General features: G+C 45.2%; 1 protein-coding gene across 1 annotated transcript in view; it reads right to left on the bottom strand.

Moving 5' to 3' along the window:
• The window catches only part of Bbs2 (Bardet-Biedl syndrome 2), a 40809-nt gene that overhangs the window by 15813 nt on the left and 2644 nt on the right, over positions 1-22352 (bottom strand). The window contains exons 2-11 of the mRNA XM_036188220.1: positions 18117-18344; positions 12958-13083; positions 12329-12391; positions 10605-10682; positions 6433-6537; positions 6255-6341; positions 2219-2354; positions 1995-2134; positions 1087-1231; positions 832-1003 (exon numbers count right to left, since the gene is read on the bottom strand). Of these exons, the coding sequence (XP_036044113.1) occupies positions 832-1003; positions 1087-1231; positions 1995-2134; positions 2219-2354; positions 6255-6341; positions 6433-6537; positions 10605-10682; positions 12329-12391; positions 12958-13083; positions 18117-18344 (1280 nt within the window). The remainder of the gene's footprint in view (positions 1-831; positions 1004-1086; positions 1232-1994; positions 2135-2218; positions 2355-6254; positions 6342-6432; positions 6538-10604; positions 10683-12328; positions 12392-12957; positions 13084-18116; positions 18345-22352) is intronic.

Consider the following 22352-nt stretch of genomic DNA (forward strand, 5'->3'; position numbering starts at 1 on the left):
ACTCAGTACAATGCTATTTCAAAGCGAGGGCCCAGAAAATAACTCACTACTGGGTCACCACCAACTGACATCTAAGGGTTACACTGAAGGAAGAGGGGGAAACTTGAAGGTTAAAATTCTGTAACGATGAATGGGCTGAGATTTAGAAATAATGTATGTCGTCCACATATACATGCACTCCTACGCCAGGGCTTTACAACCCCCTGAAAGAATACAAAAAGCCTTTGAATTTTATTGATCGACAGCTTGTGTTGATGTTGCTTTTATGAAACAGGGTCTCACTAAGTTGCTCAGCATGGCCTTGAACTCTCTTGGAGTCCAGGCTGGCTGGGAACTTCTGATCCTCCTGTTTCAGTGAGACTTCAGGCCTGCACCACCATGCCCAGCATGAAAAGGCCATCATCTTCAACAGGTGCAGTAAGGTGTTCCCACTAGCCTCAATACTGCACCTCATATAAATATCTCCCAACTCTCAGAAACTACATTTAAATAATTATCAAATTATTCTTCCACGTGTGCTGGTGAGGCTCAAACCCAGGGCCCTGAGTATGCTAAGCATGAATTCTACCACTGAGTTCACCAAGAACTCAAACATGTTGTTACAAGTTTTTGTGTTTGATTAAAAATGGAAAATAACCATCTGAAACTCACATACCTCCTTTTTCTTTGGAAAGAATTCAAATTAGGGAAATAAAAGGTCGTGGGAAAACCCTGACTGGTTGGCAGATCCTTCAGTGGCTGCTCTGGTCTACAGAGGGTAATTGTAATAGCAATCCAACCCATCCAGCCCTCGTAAGTCTCTATGGAAATGACCTGTGAAAAAAGGGTCACCTGCTTCTGTAACCCACGAAGGTTTTCAAGTGCAGATCCACAGGGACATCTTTGGGAGGTGTAATTGGGACACGGATAGAGCTAGAAAGGTTGTGAATGCTGGGGTGAACCACATGGCTTTCACCCACAAAAATTCCCTCTGCAAAAATTAATACTGCTCGGATGATGGTATCTGGAAGAGAAGGAAATGATATTTTAGGAACTACTCCAAGGCAGCACAGGCACCTAGCAGTACCAGCCATGGTAGCGTCTTACCATTGGAAGTGGAAATGCGCAATTCTGCATGCGCATCCTGTACATCACTCCCCAGACTAACTGAGAGGGCAGTGTGGAGCTTGGTATTGGCTGGAATTATGCCTTTCTGCCCATCAGCCTCATTCAGGGGACTACTCAGTTCTGCCTGTAAAACACCGCCACAAAATTTCAGCTCAGTCACTCAGAGAAGAAAGTCCAAGTTAAATACAATGGCTATTCACTTCAAGACAGGCTTCTCCTCCCCACCAATCTGACCTTTGTGATTCCTTTGAAATCCATCCACCATGCTAGCACTCCTTTGCCGCATCTGGCTCTGTGAGAAATTCCCATTCCTTATCCCTATCCGCAGTCCACTGCACCTCATCATGCCCTTTACAAATGTGTCTGTCTGTCTCTCTCATCTCTCTTTCTCCTTTTAAAAACATTTTATTTTTAATTTTAACTAGGTGAACATGTGTGGGGCAGGGAGGACTGTGCATATGTGAGTGCAATGCCTGGTGAGTCCAGAGAGGGTACAGAATCTCCCAAAGCTGGAGTTACAGGCAGCTGTGAGCCACCTGCCGTGGGTGGCGGGAGCCAAACCTCTGTCCTCTGCAAGAGCAGTATACACAGTAACTGCTAAGCCATCTCTCCAGCCCTTCCTGCTCCGTGTTTTGAAAAGGTCTGGCTATGTAATCCGGACTAGCCCTTAGGAGCCTCCTCTTAGCCTCGGAGTACAGGATTACACTGTGTGCCACGGTGCCCAGCTTTCACGCCTCTTGACTCCAGCAGCGGCCTTTGGCCGAGGCCAACTAGCTCCACTTCTGCAGGTGGTCAGGAGGGCCCAGCACTGACCCTGCACTCCCCACACTTGCAAACCACCCTGGCTGGTGGCAGCATCTCAGACTCCGCCCCCTGCCAAGTCCCACCTTGGTGTTCTCCTCATAGTTGCGGAGTTCCAGCAGCAGAGTCTGCTTCTTCTGACTGAGCTCTCGGATCAGGTCCTGCTCTACACTCGTGTCCAGGAGGTTCCCCCTCATCTCAGCTGTGCCTGGCAGATAGCCTCGGACTGAACAGAGGACATGACCCTAAGCACAGTCGCTTCTACTTTTGAAATGTTGACTTTTCAAGGATTTGGCTTATCCCGATTTACTTTCCCCATCCACTGAGCAGCAGATTAATTGCACATGGCCGTCCATCCGGTAATCTCCCTCTACCACACCAGCGATTGCAGAAGAAAAGTTGTCTTTAAATATGACCTCTCCAGTCCGGTCACTTCGAGCATCAACCTGAAAATAAAATAACATCAAAGTCACTTACACTACATTTTAAAACAACAGCAACCTCAGCGGTTAAGAGCACTGGCTGCTCTTCCAGAAGTCCCGAGTTCAATCCCCAGCAACTACATGGTGGCTCACAACCATCTGTAATGAGATCTGGTGCCCTCTTCTGGCATATAGGCAGAACACTGTATGTGTAATAAATAAATAAATCTTTAAAAAAGAAATAAACAACAGCAACAAGAAAGCTGACTTTACAGGTCACTTAGTCCAGCCAGGCTCGGTGACACACACCCGTAACCCTGTCCCTTGGAGGATAGCTAGAGGGTCATCCTCAGCTACATTTTATGTTTGAGGCCAGCCTGGACTATGTAAGGCCTTGCCATTCTCTCTCATTCTCTCTCTCTCTCTCTCTCTCTCTCTCTCTCTCTCTCTCTCTCTCTCTTACACACACACACACACACACACACACACACACATACACACACACACACACACACACGTACGTTTGGTTTTAAGAGTATACCATGAAGCCTGTGGCTTCTCCTGTAGACATCCTCAGCTGCTGGGCCAGAGGGACCAAAGTGTCCTCAAAAGAGATGTACTTCCCTCTCTTTCAACAGAAGTCGCCCTTCCCACAGTGTTCCTTGTGAAGCACTGGGTCTGCTGAGAGGCAGGCAGTTCATAGAGCGCATACAGCACAGGACAAAACCAGGCCCACCTGCCTAGGCCCAGATTCCACCCTGCCACATGCCGTTTATGAGATCTTAGGAAAGCTTGTAACGATCTGTTCACGTTCACACAGAGATCAATCACAGAACAAGAGTGCCAACAGGGCCCACAGGGCAGAGGGTACACCACTCCTGCAGCTGTCAGCACAGGATACATACACTGCAAACACACGCACAGAGGTATGCATAACATCAGCCCTAGAAGCTGCTGTGCGTCTCTAACTCCAGCAATCAAGAAGCTGAGGCAAGAAGTCTGCCCTGAGTTCAAAACCAGCTAAGGCTACACAGTTTGAGGCAAGACCAAAGTTTACACATGAATCCCATCTTCATGGCAAATGGCTCGGTGAGAGGTACCAATGACCTGGTGCTAACACCTGAGTCTGGCCCAGGACCCACGTGGTGGGAGGAGTGAACTGAGTCCTTCAAGCTGTCCTCTGATCTTCACAAGTGTCCCACGGCACACCTGCTCCCCACTTAAATAAATACATATAACTTCTTTCAAACTGTACCATTATGATTTGTACACTTATAAAATACATTGATACCTAACATTTAAACAACACCAAATTATCCCAATCTTCTACCTTCTAGTAACCTTTTCTTTGAGACAGTCTCACTGGCCCTGGCTGTCCTGGAACTCTATGTAGTCCAGGCTTGCCTTGAACTCACAGATCTTCCTGCCTCTGCCTTCCAAGTGCTGGGATTAAGAGTGTGTGCCACCATGCACAGCACAACTATACAACCTTTTCAATAACATTATCCTCTCCTCACAAAAACCCCTTGGACTTCTTAGGGCTCTTCCCATAAACAGATGACTGAGCACTTGCAAAGACATCTCAAGAATACTAACAAAGGACATTCACATGAAAAGGACTGGTCCAGGTAATGACACAGGTGTTAACCAAAGGCCAGGCAGCCAATGCTAGTACCTACGTTTATCTTCTCAGAAATATGCTTCTGGGCAAAACTTTACAACCCAATACACAGACTCCCAGTCTACCTTCTCTGGAGTGCATCCCGTTCACTAACTCCACCACGTTATTTATGACACATCATGCCTGGGCTTTACCTGAGCTCTCAAACATTAACTCCACCCCGTTAACTAGGGCTGAGTGAACTTCTTCCTTCCAGGGGAGCCTATCAAGCAGCTCCACGCTGCATTTCCACAATGTGTGGCAAACAAGAATGCTCCTTTGCTAACTAAGGAGGACTGTGCGTTTATTTCTGTGAACACGCTACGCTTCTGCTTATTCGACATGAAGGAGCAGGTGTCGCTCCAACTCAGCAACAGACTCTGACAAAGTCAATGGGCTAGCAGCATTTATTTTGTACCTTTACATGGACATGCGCAGTGGGATCGGTGCATTTTCCTTGGCTCTGTTATTTCTGTTAAGGACAGATAACTGTATAACTTTCTTCTCTACGCTCTCCAACAGATTGATAATAGGAAATCCTTAGTTTTAAACCTTTACAATAAAACTGTAGGTCCAGTCATCCAAAGGTACCTTTTATCCTTGGCTTAGTGAGACAGTTTCATTCTGTGGCCAAGGCTGGCCTTGAATTCAGGATCTTCCTTCATCTACCTCTGTTTGTTTGTTTGTTTGTTTGTTTGTTTGTTTGTTTTTCGAGACAGGGTTTCTCTATGTAGTTTTGTTGCCTGCTGGCCTCGAACTCACAGCGATCTGCCTGCCTCTGCCTACCAAGTGCAGGGATTAAAGGCATGTGCCACCACTGCCCAGCCTTCATCTACCTCTTAAGTATGGGAATTATAAGCATATACCACTATGCCTGACTCTTGGTAGTAACTCCAAATTTTTGACTCAAACATAATTTCTGTTGCCCAAGAATGTGGTTGGCTAGGATCTTAATGTTTGCTTCTCCCAAAAATTCATATATCGTAACCTCACCCACAAGATGATAGTATAGTGCCACTGGAAGGTATCCTCATGTGTGGGATTAATGCTCATATAAGACTCCCCCAAGTCAGGTGTGGGGGTGTACACCTAGAATCCTAGCAGTTAAGAGGAGGGTTTGAAGGCAGTGTGGGTTGTACAGTTTCCCAAGACAGGTTGGACAACATTAACAGGACCATATTTCAAAAACAGAAAAATAAATAATATTTTTAAAAAACCCTGGGAGATCCCACAGCTCCTTCTGCTGTGTGAGGTAACGGTAAGAAGATAGCCACCTACAAGGAAGCAACCCCCCCAGACACCAAACCTACTGCACCTGAATGTTAGAGTCCCGAACCCCAGAACAAGGGGAAATAAATTCCCACCGCTTACAAGGTACCCAGGCAATGGCATTTGTTACCACAGCCTAACAGAGCGAATATAATCAGCGTATGAACTTTGAAATGTCTGGGTAAGTAATGATGACATAGCCTTCACTTACAAGTGACAAGGATAAGCGAGAACTGCTTTTTTATTGTTTTTTTGGGTTTTTTTTTTTTGTTGTTGTTGTTGTTGTTGTTTTGGTTTTCCGAGACAGGGTTTCTCTATGTAGTTTTGCGCCTTTCCTGGAACTCACTTTGTAGCCCAGGCTGGCTTCAAACTCATAGAGATCAGTTTGCCTCTGCCTCCTGAGTGCTGGGATTAAAGGCGTGTGCCACCACCGCCCGGCAAGAGAACTGGTTTTTAAGTGGCATCCAAGGAAGGCAGAGGCGCTGGTCAACAGTGAAGAAGAGCACAGAGGAAAAGGCAGGAGTCGGCGGATGGCCTGGCTGTCCACACTGACAGAGGAGTTAGTACCAACAGTATCCGTGGAGATCTGGAAGCTAACAAGACAACCTTGACTTGCCAAAACACTAAGAAATTCTGATGTGAAGTTGAAAAGGTAAAGAAAGCAAAGGGATTTTACTTTGAAGTTATAGGTGGGAAATCAATATCCTAACATGATTCTTCCTGTTCAATTCTAAGTTTCCATTTACACAGCTCATTATTAGATTATTAACTATTTTTTAAAACTGGCCTACACCTACAATCAGTTTGATGGACGGATTCTCATGCCTTCAAAGAAGAGATTTAGAAAGATCTCTGGAGATTTGTCTCCCAAGTATGGTTTACAAGGCTGAAAGGACACGTCCACCTTGGAAAGACAGACTTAGGTTCTATCTAAGGCATTCAGCCAATGCCATAAGCAGATGCCAGAGTCCACACATTCCCTAACATAAACTTACCTTTCCATTGGACCACCCGGTTATCAGCTCACACACGCCGTCAGAGTTAATGTCAAAAGCATGAATGCTCATGGCATGGTTTTTGGACTGAAAAAGAATTCCAATAATTAGTAATGGAGTCTCTCAGTGTCAGAGATATACAGTGGTGGGTGGTGGAGGTGGAGTGAACCGCACTAACTTTAATTCTCCAGTATCGGGCTGTCTTGTCATAAACTCCAACTGTGCCATTGGAAAGAGCATAACCAAACCGGCTGCCGTACATGGGACACAGAGAGGTGATTATCTGCAACAAGAACACACGAGACAACTGTTCAGTGTGGATCAACTCACTTCACATGTAACCTTATAAAAATCACATTCCTGTGTGGAGAACGCAGTTCTCCAGGCATGACATGGCCATTGCCCCCTTGAGTAACTCACACAAGACCCTCGTAACACGGGCCACTAACATTCACTCATGGAAGCAGGGGTAGGGCTCACAAGGAGCACAGGGCCTCTCCTCTCCCTTCCCCAAGTTTATGGAGCTAACAATTGAGGGGTGGGAGACTTTTCTTTGGTGATGTTTGTATCCTCAATGCCAGATTTAAGGGGGCTAGTTTCTTTGGTCCATCATGGCCCTCTCAATCCTAGGTGAACAGTCAAGAACCTCCCTGCGGTAACTGTATTTAAATCTGAAAGTCCTTCCAAAACAAGCAGCAGGCAGGTAGGGCATGGGGATGCCAAGAGCTGTCGGTGCCCACCAGGCAGGTAGGGCATGGGGATGCCAAGAGCTGTCGGTGCCCACCAGGCAGGTAGGGCATGGGGATGCTGAGCGATGTTAGTGCCCGCCAGAGGATGAACAGCCTTGGAGTTCAGGCAGCTTCTTCCCACCATGTCAGGACTAAGGCACTTACCCAGGGGCTGCACTCGGAAGGCTTCTGAGTCCCACTCCCCCAGACACTTTGTGAAACATCACCCGACTTCTATGAAAATGGCATCTACCTCATAAATAATCACAAAAACACCAAGCCAAGATCTCTCTGCTTCACATGGCTAAATGAACCACCTGAACTGTGCCTCACGGTGAATTCTTTCCTTCAAGAAGACAAGCACCAAGAAAAACCCCAGCCCAGCAGCACTCGAACCCATTACTGGGGAAAGTGAGAGCAAGACAAAGTCCATTTTAAAGAAAACCTCATTTCTAGCAACACTAAGACAGAAGCTAAACGAAGCTCCAGAGACACAGACACCCAGCTAAGACTCCGGTCAAGGCAACCCTGCCCCGCCCCAGGGTGGGTAGGCTGCTGGCCAGGAAATAGTTAGGAAGCTAAAACAAAGGCTCAATCCATCAAGTCTCCAATAGTACTGGAGAGTCTCAACTGTGTTTTGTCTCTGAAGTCTTCTCTTGACTAAATGTTCCTGTTAACTGAAGTATGACCCTGAAACACAAAGGCTTGTACCCCCTGGCCTGCAGTTTTTCCCTTTAAAAACCCTTCACTCTGAGAGCTCAGGGCCGTCTCACGACAGGGACACAGCAAAGGCGTCCTCTTCTCTACCGTCAGTGCCATCTACTTCACAGTTGGATAATCAAATTTAAACAAACTCACAAAGTTAGATCAAGCCATGGGGAAATGTTTTAAAAGTCACAGATGTGTAATCAGGAGGAAATGAGCCAAGCACACAATAGATGCTGTTACACACATCAACACCAAAGGTTTAACCGACTGACTAGTTAACTTAGACTACAGTTTGTTTCAAGAATCAGCCAGGCAGTGTTTGTGCACACCTTAATCCCAGTAATTGGGAGGCAGAACCAGCCTGGTCTACAGAGCAAGTTCCAGGACAGCCAGGGCTAAGAAACCCTGTCTTGAGAAAAACAAACAAACAAGGATTATAATCTACAACTGACTTTTATCTGCATATTTTTTCTATAATATAATTTATTGTTTGCTTGAGATAAATAAAAATGTACAATGTACAATCTTTTCCAAACTAAAAGCTCAAACATGCAAACTCATATGGTGTGTACTCACAAACAGAAACGCATACACCACACAGAAATATTTGTAGGACTTTCTAAGACTGAACACACTTTAAAGGGTAGAATGTGATGTTCAGCAGGGCCTAATGCTCTCTGACCCTACAGATCTATTTCTAATTCTGGCCCCAACACAAAAGATACTAGGAGATAAATTGTACAAAGCAGAGAATGGTTATGTAATCTCCTTCACACCTACAGTTTTCCACCAACCACACACGTCACTTAACTGAATACAAAGCACTGAGTAGGATCCAAGGTTACTTAGCTCAAAGCACCCTCCTACAATACTTAGTACTGTGTACTGTTAACTGTTGAGCCTGGGTAGACACCTAAGGAAGAGCCATCCAACAGCAAACCAAAAGACAGGAAAATGGCTGCAAAGGAGCAGTTCTATCGCCTATGTTTCCACAGCTAGCTCCAGACTCCCTGTGAGCGCTGGCTAGTTTCATGTCAACTTGACACAAGCTAGAGTCATCTGATAGGTGGGAACCTCAACAGAGAAATTATCTCCATAAGATGGGGCTGTTGGCAAGCCTGTAGGGCATTTTCTTAATTAACAATATGGGGGGGGGGGGCAGCCCATTGTGAGTTCTGCCATCCCTGGGCTGGTGGTCCTGAGATCTATAAGAAAACAGGCTGAGCCGGGCGTTGATTGTGCACGCCTTTAATCCCAGCACTTGGGAGGAAGAGGCAGGCGGATCTCTGTGAGTTCGAGGCCAGCCTGGTCTACAAAGCTAGTTCCAGGAAAGGTGCAAAGCTACACAGAGAAACGCTGTCTCCAAAAAAAACAAACAAAAAAACAAAAAAAAAAAAAGAAAGAAAAGAAAACAGGCTGAGCAAGCCATGAGGAGGAAGCCAATAAGCAGCACCCCAACACGGCCTCTGCATCAGCTCCTGCCTCCGGGTTCCTGCCCCGTTTGAGTTCTCATGGCTCCCCTCAACGGACTGTGATGCAGGGGATGGCCAAATAAGCCCTTTCCTCCCCGAGTTGCTTCGGTCATGGTGTTTCATCACAGCAATGGCAACCCTAACTAAGACAGCGGATCCTTAGTGAAAGGTTTCCCTTTCTTCCTTTGTGGACAGAGTAGCAACTAGTTCCCTCTGATCCTTGGCTCTATCTCATGTTCCACTCTCCTTTTCTAGGACTCAGGGAAAAGGTGCTTCAAAGAACTCTAGCATCACATCTAATAGTGACAAAACCAGAAATCCAACACTCCCAAACGATTACCACCCAAGAGGAAAGGATTCACTACAATTAGTATGAAATAAATTAGTATGAAAGAGATGATAATGTACAACCCAGCCTTGGCAGGTCAGTGAGTGGTGCTCAAGCTGGTTTTTTTTGGGGGGGGGGCTGAGGGGGGCTTTGAGGAAAGCTATAAATCCCTCTAAGAATCTAATAAGCTGCTGGAAAAATGGTCCAGTGATTAAGGGAACTGGCCTCTCTTCCAGAGGACCCAAGTTCTATCCCCAGCACCTGCACAGTGGCTCATAACCATCTGTAATTCCAGTTCCAGGAGATCCAACATCCTTCTCTGGCCTATGCAAGCATCAGGCAAGCACATGGTTCACGGACTTACATGTAGGTAAAAGACCCATATACATAAAATAATTTTTTTTTTTTTAAATCCAGAAAAATCAGGTATGGTGGCTCACATCTGTAATATCAACACTTGGGAGGCTGAGTCAGGAGAATTGCCATGAATTCAAAGTCAAGCTGGACTACTCATGTTCTGGGCCAGCCTTGGTTATTACAGAGTGAAACTCTGTCTCAGAAGACAAAACAAGAATCCAGTGGCAGCAAGGACCTGCCTTCTGGAAAAACTCACATAAGCACGTTCTCATGAACTGGTCCCAGTGCCTCTACAGACACACCCCTTTACACCATTGCTCTTTGCACTCATTTCTCACCCTCACCTCTGTCTACAGTGCAATTTCACATTATAGACATCTGGGCCAGGCATGGCAGTGCACACCTGTAGTCCCCACATTCAACTGTCGAAACAGTCAAGCCTGCATGAGACTCAGAAAAAACAAAACCTGGGGGGCATGGCAGCACACGGACACCTGAGAATTTGAGCCCAGTCTAGTCTACATCCAATTCCAGGCCAGCCGGAACTACATAGTCAGAACTTGTCAATAATAACCACAGGTATGAGTAAATAAGAAAAAAATGTAAGTTTTTCTCCTGAAGACTGTGGGCTGTGGGATGACACCCAGCAATCTGTGGTGTTCCTGAGTGCACTGCTGTCCTACCTAGTCCAAGGTCTCTATTCTGCACCCTTGACTTCGAGAGCAGCCTGAGGTCACCATTCTGAAGGAGCTCCTACCTCTGTTTCTGTCATTTCCGCCACAATCTCATCCTCTTTAAAAACCCGGATGTCAAAATCTTCAGATCCAACAAGAAGCTGAAAAAGGGAAGAGAGGGTCATAATCTAATGTGTAAACCCAGCAAAGTTTCATAAATTAAAAACAAAAGCCATCCCTTTGCAGCTACTACTACCCACCAGTTCCAGCCTTCTAGAAATCCAGTGCTCGAGGGGGTGGAACTGGTTTTGGCAGGGAGAGAAAGAGCGGCTCTCCCCAGCTAAGCCCACAGTGCAGGCAGGGGCAAGCCTGCAGGACAGGCTCCTTCCCTGAGGCAGCAGCGGCCCCTGCTGCTGATGGAAGCCTGCTGTGCTCAGACTGTTCCTGAGCACGTGTGCTCCCGCTGTGTGCTCCCGCTGTGTGCTCCCGCCCTGTGTTCCATACTGTGTCAGAACTGCCTCGCCCTCAGAGACTGTAGACACAAGAATGTACCATCGGTCCAGGAGCACCCATCCATGACACACAGACTGATAAAGAATTGTTTCTAGAAATAGAATGCTGCCATTTCCCTGAGGTAAAATAGGACTGTGGGGGCACATGCTGTATCAACATAACATCAGAAAAACCAGGCCCGAGAGCTTATTGGACCTACCAGACTGAGGAAAGGGTGCAGCTCCTTCACCTGGCCCCCACCAGGAGGTGGGCCCTTAACACTGCTACGGTTCACAGTGACCTGTCACATTCCTGATTGTCGGGGGGCCTTCAGCTGAGCTAAGTCCCTGATATCGATGTGGTCTACTCAATCTGCCATCTGCCCGTCCATGCCCCAGCCCAGGTCCTGACCATCACCCCTCTGCAGCTGTACTCTGACTCCACAGCCGGCCTCAGCCGACAGACAGACAGACAAGCAGGCAGCACAGTGGCAGCAGCTGCTGCAGAAGTTCCTGCGTCAGACCTCAGCTCCCCAGGTCACAGAGACTATTTGAATCTGTGACCTCCCCAGCCTCCCCAGCCTCTTAGCCCTGTGTAGCGACACTGTAACCTGCATGTATACATGCACAGACAGATTTCTAGCTTCTCTGTGCTGTCCAGTGTATGACCTAAGAGCAACACCAGCAATTACGACTGCAATAAAAGAAGTCTGTGGGCTTCAGCCAGGGCTAGCCAGGAAAGAAGGACCACCTGAAAAAACCCTGGCACCCTGTGAATTTATTGATCTCTAATGAATTCTGGTATTGTGGAAAGACACAAACACATTTTTGTCTATGTTTCTGACATAGTACACTCATGACAAAGCCCTGTCTCAAACACCAGAGCAAGTAGGCTAAGTTAGGGCACAGTAGACACTGTACACATACCAACTTTTCAAGGATCTGAGTTCTAGGGTAATTTCTTATATTAATACAGAATTATCAGAATAATGTCAAAAGAAATAATTTTGTCACCAAAATTGAAAATGCCTGAATGTTCAAAAGCATCCAAAACAGTTTCTAAGATTATGAATAGAACGGAGGTCTCGTCAGCTTTTGCCTTCTCTCTTCCTATGTCTCAGAGACAGAGACAGTGAGAGGAGGAAGAAGAGGACTAGCAGAGATGAAGGAGGAGAGAAAAGAGAGGGAAGGAGAGGGGCAAGAGTCAGGGGAGAGCAGTGAGCGCATATGTAAAAACAGCCAGGAGAAGCGAATGTCACTGTGGTAAGAAAACATATCCAGCTGCACAGAGCTCTGACGGCCACTTCGCCTCCCACCTCTGTCTTCCCATCACCATCAAAGTCACACAAAGCCAGGGAATGAACATTGTCTCCAGTAACCTGAAAATAAAACAAAGTCATTAATAAAGCATCCTTTTTCATTTATCCAAAAATATCAGCTCATGAAGGGAAGGCTTACATAAACTACCAGTGAGTTCTCAATACTACCTACAGTTAATATACATATTATCCTGCTTTTAAAAATTATTGTGTGTGTACATATACATGTGTGCATACTCTACGTTCTTGTGTGGGCATGGGTACACATGTATATGTATATGTATGCCTCTATCCACTTCCTTTGAGACAGGGCCTCTCACTGGCCTGTAGTTCCCAACTGGATTAGACTGGGTGGCCAGTAGACCCCAGGAAGCCTCCTGTCTCCACCTCCCCAGGGCTGAGATACAGGTTCAGGCGGTCAGGCTCACCATTTTTATGTGGGTTCTGAAGACTGACCTCAGGTCTTGCCTGGGGAGGGTACTCTAACAATGGCGCCATCTCCCCAGCCCTGTTCGTCCATTCGGTTTTTTGAAACCATTATTCAATGCAATCAGTGGTTAAAGAACATCTAGAGAAAATTAAAAGTGGAAATGCTTAAAAGTATCAAAATGTTTTGTTCTTCATACCGTCCAAAAGAGATCATTTCCTTCATGGTCAAAACCCTGAAGAGCGCAATTGCCGCCGATGATGGCAAGAGGGGGAGCGATGTCCCCCAGGGTCCCCAGCACAATGGCATTTGCCCCGTCTGCTACCTAGGAAGGAAAAGACAGGCCACGGTGACGTGCAGGCACACTGCGGGTGAAGTTGCCAGTGTCTCCTCTAGATACTCCACGGACCCTGCCCTCAGCTCCTAAGGGGCATCCAGGCTTCTCTGGGGCCCACACTGTGACCTGGGCAGAACAAGCAGAATCCAGCACATGGGGAGCCCAGCTCCCACACCAAGCTGCTCTCCAGGACTTCTGACTCCTGGGGGTCTGGTCATCTCCCGATGACCAAGGCATGCACCTTTAAATACCCAAGTTCTGAAATGAATTTACCTCTTTCAGATAGAAATCTTTTTGTGCCACCACACCCAGCACTATATAATCTTTACATATGAAACATTTAAATATGTGTGAGTGTGGGGGGGAGGAAATAGATCATAAATTACATATATATAATTGTTCATAAAGAAAAGATTAGTTATAAAAAGGAAATAGGTAGGAAATAGAAAGGCTAGTGGACTACATGCAAAAAAAAAAAAAAACTGAATTGGCTACTAACTGAGAAAGGGGAGCAGCTGGAGGGCAGATGGGGAGCTGAGCGAGAAAGACAGCAATCGAGAACAGGCAGGATGAAACCCAGGACACTTTATCTGACCTAAAAAGATCTTAAAGGAATACATGTGTACGAATATTATTTGAACGATGCAAAGATGTGCTACACTTGTTTCTGCTGCGGAATATGACTTTACCTGTGTAAAGGTGTGCTACATTTGTTTCTGCTGCGGAATATGACTTTACCTGTGTAAAGGTGTGCTACATTTGTTTCTGCTGTGGAATATGACTTTACCTGTGTAAAGGTGTGCTACATTTGTTTCTGCTGTGGAATACGACTTTACCTGTGTAAAGGTGTGCTACATTTGTTTCTGCTGCGGAATATGACTTTACCTGTGTAAAGGTGTGCTACATTTGTTTCTGCTGCGGAATACGACTTTACCTGTGTAAAGGTGTGCTACATTTGTTTCTGCTGTGGAATATGACTTTACCTGTGTAAAGGTGTGCTACATTTGTTTCTGCTGCGTTTGTTTGATGATGTAAAGATGTGCTGCATTTGTTCCACCTTGCCTGCCTGAGGCACCTGATTAGTCTAATAAAAAGCTGAATGACCAATAGCTAGGCAGGAGAGGGATGGGCAGGGCTGGCAGACAGAGAGAACAAGAGAGAAAGAGCGAGCTGCCTGGGGTCAGGCACCCGCCAGACAGACAGAGTAGGACACACAGAACAAAAGAAATGTTTAAAAGCCCGAGGCAAAACATAGATGAGAAGAAACAGGTTAATTTCAGTTAAAGAAAAAAAGCTAGCCAGAAATGAGCATAAGCTAAAGCTGAGCATTCATAACTAATATTAAGTCTCTGTGTCTTTATTTGGGAGCCGATTGGTGACCCAAAAGAAAGCCTGTAACATGTATGTGTGTGTAAAAAGACCGCACTCATAAATTTAAATTGCCAAAAGACCAGCCAATCAAAACATAAAGTTAAATGTTAAATAATAAGTGTCAGGCTTGCACCTGTAGTCTCAGCTAAGCACAGAGTTGAGGCAGGAGGATTGCCTGAGCTCTGGAGTTTGAGATCAGCAAACACATCAAGACCCTGTCTCAAAGAACAACGATCGGTAGATAGATAGATAGATAGATAGATAGATAGACCCATCGAACATAAAAGGTAATAATGAACTGGGAAAATGAATTAATAAATATGTCAAACAATTTTCTGCTAATAAATGGCAAGTAAGAAAATAATGAACAAGAAATGCAGTAGAAAGGAAGCATAAATAAATAGCCAATGAAATGACAACCAGTATTCATTTCCTCCTCTTACATACGCAGTGGTTTAGGAAAAAAATCCACGCCTGCTGAGGTACTCTCATAATCTAACAGGGAGGTAGGAAAACAAGAGTCCCCTAGGGAGCAATTTAACAATAACTATCAAACATGTATTGAGCTTAGTGGTGCTGGGCTACCCTGAGGACAGCCTGCAAGCTTGAGGTCAGCTGGGCTCATGGGGGTTTATCTGACTTATAGCCTACAGTCCATCATCAGGGGAAGCCAAGGCAGGAACCCGGATGCAGGACATGCAGGGGTGCCACCTGCTGGCTTGCTCCCCATGGCTTGCTTACCCTACTTTCTTATACAGCCCAGGACCACCAGCCCAGGGGTGGCACTGCTCACAGTGGGCTGAACCCTTCCGCATCAGTCACTAAACAAGAAAATGCCCCATAGGCTTGCCTACAGGCCAATCAATGTGAGCATTTTCTTATTTGAGGTCCCCTCTGTCCAGATAACCCTAGCTTATGTCAAGATGACAAAAAACTAGCTTGCATATTTGGCTACTTCATGAGTTCAAGGCCAGCCTGGGTAACTTGGTGAGATTCTTATCTCAAAAATAAACAAGAGAAAAAGGAAGAAGAGGAGGAGGAGAAGGAGGAGAAAGGCCTTTGGCTTCATAATTATAGTTCTGGCTTTTAATTTTTTTAAAACTAATTTATTTGGTTTATGTGTGTTTGTCCGTGTAAGTGCATTGTGGAGTCTGCAGAAGCCCAAAGGTTGTAGCTCATAACTGTTGGTAACTCCAGTTCCAGGAGATCCAACACCCTCTTCTAGCACCCAAGGGCACCAGGCAAGCAAGTGGTGCACAGACATACATACACATACACCCATACACATAAAATAATAACAACACCTTTTAAAGAAAGCTAGCTAAGCTGGGCGGTGGTGGCTCACGCCTTTAATCCCAGCACTCGGGAGGCAGAGCCAGGTGGATCTTTCTGTGAGTTCACGGCCAGCCTGAGCTACCAAGTGAGTTCCAGGAAAGGCACAAAGCTACACAGAGAAACCCTGTCTCCAAAAACCAAAAAAAAAAAAGAGAGAGAGAGAGAGGAAAAAAAAGAAAAAGAAAGCTAGCTAAGCATAAGCTCATGAGAGCCAGAAAGCAGCCTTTCTCTGGAGTTCCTGCCCTCATTTCATGCAACAATGGACTGTAACCTGTAAGCTGAAATAAGCTCTTTCCTCCCCTAAATGGTGTTTATCAGGAACAGAATGACACAGAAATACACAGTAGCCAGCAGTGGTGTGCATACTTTTAATTCCAGGAGGCAGAGGCAGGCGGATCTCTGTGAGTTTGAGGCCAACCTGATTTACAGAGTGAGTTCCAGGACAGCCAGGGCTACACAGAGAAACCCTTTCTCAAACAACAACAACAAAAAAGAATACACAGTAATTTCAAATAAAGACATTAACCGTATATTACCAAATGAAAAGGGCTTTGGGGTTTTGTTTTGTTGAAACAGCATCTTGCTTTATAGCCTAGGCTGGCCTTAAACTTACTATATAGTCCAGGCTAGCTTAAAATCCATAATCACTCGGCTCCTAAGTGTCAGAATTACAAACTTATACTACCTACGCCTGGCTGTAAAGGTCACCTGAAATAGCCAGGGAGCAGACTGTCCATTAACTCAGAGAGAGAGATACATAGATAGATGGATGGATGGATGGATGGATGGATGGATGGATGGATGGATGGATGGATGGAATCCAGGGAGCAGACTGCCCATTAACTCATAAACAAATAAATAAATGGAATCCCGTATATGCATATAATGGAACATTATTCTACCATAACAAGGAATGAAGCAACACTAATACATGGCACAAAGTGGGCTAGCCTGGAAAACATGCTGGGAAAACAAGCCAATCACAAAACCCACAGACACGGTTCCACACTCAAGAAAACAGACTGCTGCTGTCTAAGGCTGGAAGCTAAGGGGAACCAGGTTCCCTGTTTTGGGGTATGGAGGTTTTTTTGAGGTGATAAAAACATTTAAAACTGATTGTAGCAAATGTTCCAAAACTCTGAAAAGTTCCAAACTAACTAATAGAGACCTTAGATGAATTGTACAGTATCTTAATTATATTTTAATACAGGAAACATAAAAGCCTACATGTATATACTGTGATTCCTTTTTATAAGAAAATGAGCTGAGGAGCTATGGGCAATTGCTGGCTGCTGGGGAAGAGAGAGCTACTTTTCTTTGGGGTGTGGCCACTGGTAGGTGGTCCGTGTCCCAGTGGTTGGCCCCACACCAATGCACATATTCAGCACTAATTGGATTCCATGTGTCATTTAAACAACAGAGGACCAAAAAAAAGGGGGGGGGGGATGTGAAGTCGGGTGGTGAGGCCAGAGCAGAGCAGAAAGTGGCTAAGAGGAGTGAGACGGGAGACAAGTTGTGGACCCAGAGGGGAGTAGACAGCGGATATGATCAAAATACACTGTATAAATGTACAAATTTTTCAAAAAATAAATAAGAAGTATTTTTAAAAGAACTTTTAAAAAATTGTACTCATTTATACTTACTAAATGAATGAACAAAGTGTGTAACCAGGCATAGCTGGTCTATGTCTACAATCCCAGCACTCAGAAGACTGAAGAAGGAGAGTCACAAGTTCAAGAGCAGCCTGGGCAATGGTGAGCCCTAATCTCAACACACACACACAAATCTAGGTGGATAAATTCAAATGCTGTTTGTTTATAGGTGATTTTTAAAAAAATATTCCTTCCTATCTTTCCTATAATAAATACAGACAGCTCAGGTGTTAAAGCTGCAGACGCATGGAGACGGCAGGCTGCAGCAAGGCCTCCAACAACCTGCGGTGCTTAATGCAAAGCCACCAGAGGACTGTCTGACACATGGTGTCACAGACACAGATGCTAGAGACACTCCCGGCTGTCACCAAATGTGTGACAACCATAACCGGACAAGTAGGCTACATATGCACAAATAGAGGTGAAGGGGAGCTCCCACTGTCACCACAAAGAAGACACTGCAGCAAATGGCTCCAATCCAAGTGACGAGGGCTGGCAACAGCAGCTCAGAGATGGAACACTTACCCAGTATGCACGCCAAGGGTCTGAGTTCAGTGCCCAACACCACCAATCAACAAAAAACTTCCTGTCTGACAAAAACAAAAACAAACAAACAAACAAAAAAAACCATGGGCATTAATGGGTCAGAGGGGGTATACTTGCCTCTCTGTAGAACAAATCTGAATTGTTGTAGATATCATAAGCCAAAAGACTGGTCTGTGTTCCCACTAAAAGAGCATCACAGCCAAGCTCAGGGTTCAAGACTCCTGCAGCCAGGCAGCTCACTGTCTGGTTAATGTTGAGGAGCGAAACATCAGACTCCAAGGGGCTCTGGAAGACTCTGGATGCATTGAAATGTTGGCTCCGTGTATGAGGATTATGAATAAAAATCTGAAAAATAAAAATTCATATTCCCTTTAAGACATCAAAAAAAGCCAAATTCACATAGTTTGTTTATAAAAATTGATTGAGTCGATTCCAACAATAACAAGAAGTCACCTTAATCTATAAAGCTTAGGATATTCATACAAGGCCAGGCCTGGTAGTCCACGCCTTTAATCCCAGCACTTGGGAGGCAGAGGCAGGTGGATCTCTGTGAGTTCGAGGCCAGCCTGGTCTACAGAGCTCAGAAGACAGAGAGAAGATGTTCATACACAGTTTTGTTGGTAGGCAACTTCCAGTCTCGATGAATTATGGAAATCCCATGGTTCTTAGACCCACCGTGAGAGTGCACAGTGACCTCTAGCTGCCATTTATGAGGGCTGCATGCATGCTCTCCTCCAGCAGGATGCAAATGGTTCAGAGGCATCCATCTTTGCTAGTGTTAAACACAGGAAGCTGATACCAGCTTCAATGCAGATACAGAACAGCACCTAATCACAGGAATCAGAAAAGCACATCCCACAGTACCTTCCACACCAGTCCTAACAATTTCCCTTTCTAGCTCTTAGAATAGTCCATGGGTTTAATGTACTTTACAAACTTAAAATACATCATTTAAATCACGTTCTTGAAGATTGTTCCATAATCTCCACTAGTAAGACCAAGAATTCAAATTAGTCCCAAAGACAGAAAGTCAACAGCTTTGATGATCATAAACTTGATCATCTCAGTGAATTCACACATCATTCAACCCCCTGAGCTTCACCTGTGAGAATGAAGCTCGCATCAGAAAATGAATTCTCAGGTGCGGTGACACTGTTCCGAGACAGAGAACCCACTGTGGGCAGAGTGTCTTAGATATCAGAATGGCCTGCGGCTTCTAAAGAGCTACCGAGCAAGGGGGTCTACGGTCTCACTGTGGGACTTCATCGCAGAAACCGCCGAAGGTTTTATTTTACTAATGTGTATGTCTCTGTGCCTGTATGTACAAATGTGTATGTATGGGCCCCAGCAGAGGCCAAAAGAATGCACTGGATCCCCTAGAGCTGGAGCTACAGGGCATACGAGCTGGCGATGTGGGTATTGGGAACCAAACTCCAGACCTCTGCAAGAACAGTAAAATTATTAACCCCCAGTTCCCTCTCACTGAGAAAATTTTTATTATCTTAAAAAAAAGAAAGAAAAAACACCAACTTTAAGGGATCATCATGCCAGAAGGATGAAAAACACTAAACTGGAAATCCCTGGGCCCTAATTTTAAATATTTTGTTACTTTAGTATAAAGACAGTATTAACTTTAAGCTATTGCCTACACAAATTAGTTTAAAAAAAATACTGTAGAAAAAATTTAGGCCAGCAATAAAGCTCAGCAGGAAGGGAGCTCACCACCACACCTGCATTCAATCCCAAGGACCCACATGGTGGGAGAGAAGTGACTTCCTCTGACCTACACACACACACACACACACACACACACATACAAATTAACTAATTTAAAATATATTCAAAAGAACTAACCAGAAAACATGAAGAAAATGTGTGCAGCAACTGAATATTGTTTAATGTTCTCATTTGTGTGATATTTTACCAGCTCTGTTAATTGCACTTGACTTCTATGGGGTCAGAAGGATTAAGCCTGATTGTAAGTGACAGGACTCAAACAAGCAGCCTAAGTACCCTGACCATGAATGGCATGAGTCACCACATCATATTCATTTGTAATAGCTCTGAACAAAGGAACTCCTGAAGTCTTCTAGAAATTAGACACTGAGAAAAAAAAAAAAAACAGAAGGGAAGTAACTCGTGCACCCGAGTCTGGATAAGACTGACGCATACATGAATTCAGAGACTATGGCAGCATGTATACAGCCTGCACAAGTTCAAGCCAGATGGGGTGTCAGTGCTCAGAGCAGGAAATGGACATGGGCTCCCACCCTTAACCAAGAAGCTATCCGCAATTGGTACCCACTTGCAAAAGAAAAACAGTTTTCTCCAGTGGAGTCTCACTGGGTATATCAACCACACTGCAGTATAGACCCATGTCCAGGAGCAGACGGTTAACACAAAACAATCTCAGTGGTGTTTCTGTAGACTTTTTGTGTCATACTGCTTTGTGTGGACATTTTATTTGTCTTATTGTTTTTCTTTTGCTTTGCTTGTATATTTTGGGGGGTTGTGTGTGTGTGTTCGGCTTTTTTTTAAATTTGCTTATTTTTAAGGACGGGAGAAGGGCATGGAGTTGGGTGGTAGAGAGATGGGGAGGGCCTGTGAGGAGGTGAGGAAAGGAAAAGCATGATCAGGATATATAGTATAATATTTTGTTCAATGAATAAAATATCTTTGTCAGGCGGAGTCCGGGTCTGGATGTACTGATGAAGCTCTGCCTCAAGCTGAGGCACCAGTGGGCAGAGCAGGTCTTAGAGTCAGCTGGGAATGTCTCTTCTGTTTGCATACTGTTTGCAATGCTGAGGATTGACCATGCTAGGCAAGCACTCTACCAGTGAGCTACATCCTAGCCCTTTTTCATGTTTGAGACAGGGTCTTGCTCTATAGCCCAGGCCAGTCTTCAACTTCCAGCCCTGCCTCTGTCTATGAGTAGCTAAGAATACAGGCCTATGCCACCAGGCCTGGCTGCAACGTGTTTTTATGGGGTTTTGTTTGGTTGGTTTTTCGGTCTGAGTTTTTTTGTTTGTTTGTTTGATTGGTTAGTTTTGTTTTTTTGTTCTGTTGACCCAGAGTGACCTCCTACTTTTGATAATCTTGTCTCCAAGTATACTGACATATACCACCACACCCAACTGGAATGTGTGTGTGTGTGTGTGTGTGTGTGTGTGTGTGTGTGTGTGTGTGTGTGTTCGAGACAGAGTTTCTCTGTAGCTTTGTGCCTTTCCTGGAACTCACTTTGGAGACCAGGCTGGCCTCGAACTCACAGAGATACACCTGCCTCTGCCTCCTCAGTGCTGGAATTAAAGGCATGTGCTACCACGGCCCGGCTCCGGAATTTGTGTTTTTAAAGAATGTTTACATTTTATATGGATCATAAAATGGATATCAAAGGACGATCTGTGGATTTCATTCTCTCCCTCTGCCACATTGAGTCCCAGGGATCAAACCTCTGCTTGCTGAACCACTTCAGGGGAGAACCAACTGTTTGGTTTTTGCTTCTCATCTGCCCAGATGAGAACACCAGTATGACTGGTCCAATAGGGCTTCCCCAGCCGTTTCTGCTGATCTGATAATAATAAGTGGCTGACCTGATAATGTCCCCTTGTTTGTGCCCTTAGTCAGGCTACTCCCGTCACTTCTGCTGGATGTTGTGAGCTCCTGATTTGATGTTTTGCTAGCTATCTGCTGCTTCTACCTACCTGCTGTCTACTAATTTTTCCTTTACTTTCGCTTGCTATGTGCTTTAATTCACCCCTTTCAATCTGAACGTACACAGAGCATTCTCTGTACAATACAGAACAAACCACGGCTAACACAGCTCCTGGCTACCTCCTGACCTCGGCCATTCCGCTCCAGCCCCACAGTCTCCTTGTGTTCTGGTTTACACCAACACCTTTGCACTGACTGATGCTTCTGCCTACAAAGCAGTCGGCCCACATGGCTACAAGCCTGCTTGGTTTCCTTCAAACCTGTGTCCTGGCTGATCACCCTCTCAATCAGCAAGCTCCCATCAATTCTCTTACTGCTCTGTCCTCTTAACCTACATAGCATGTATATAATTCAAATGCATACACCAGTGTGTCTATAGCATCAACAGTTCATAGCATATTATACATTCCAACACGATATACCAAGCACACATCACATACATAGTTAACTGCCTGGTACTCTCAAATGTAAGCTCCAGAGGTGAAACTTCATTTCCCACAGTATCTGCAGAGTTAAGAAAAGTGGCCAGCACAGGATAAGGCCTCAGATCAGGGGCTAGGGCAGTGGTTCTCACCCTTCCTGATGCTGCAGTTCCTCCTGTTGTGGGGAACTCCAACCATTGCTACTTCTTAGCTGTAATTT

The sequence above is a fragment of the Onychomys torridus genome, chromosome 5 (assembly GCF_903995425.1).
Source record: "Onychomys torridus chromosome 5, mOncTor1.1, whole genome shotgun sequence".
In the NCBI taxonomy this organism is placed as follows: Eukaryota; Metazoa; Chordata; class Mammalia; order Rodentia; family Cricetidae; genus Onychomys; species Onychomys torridus.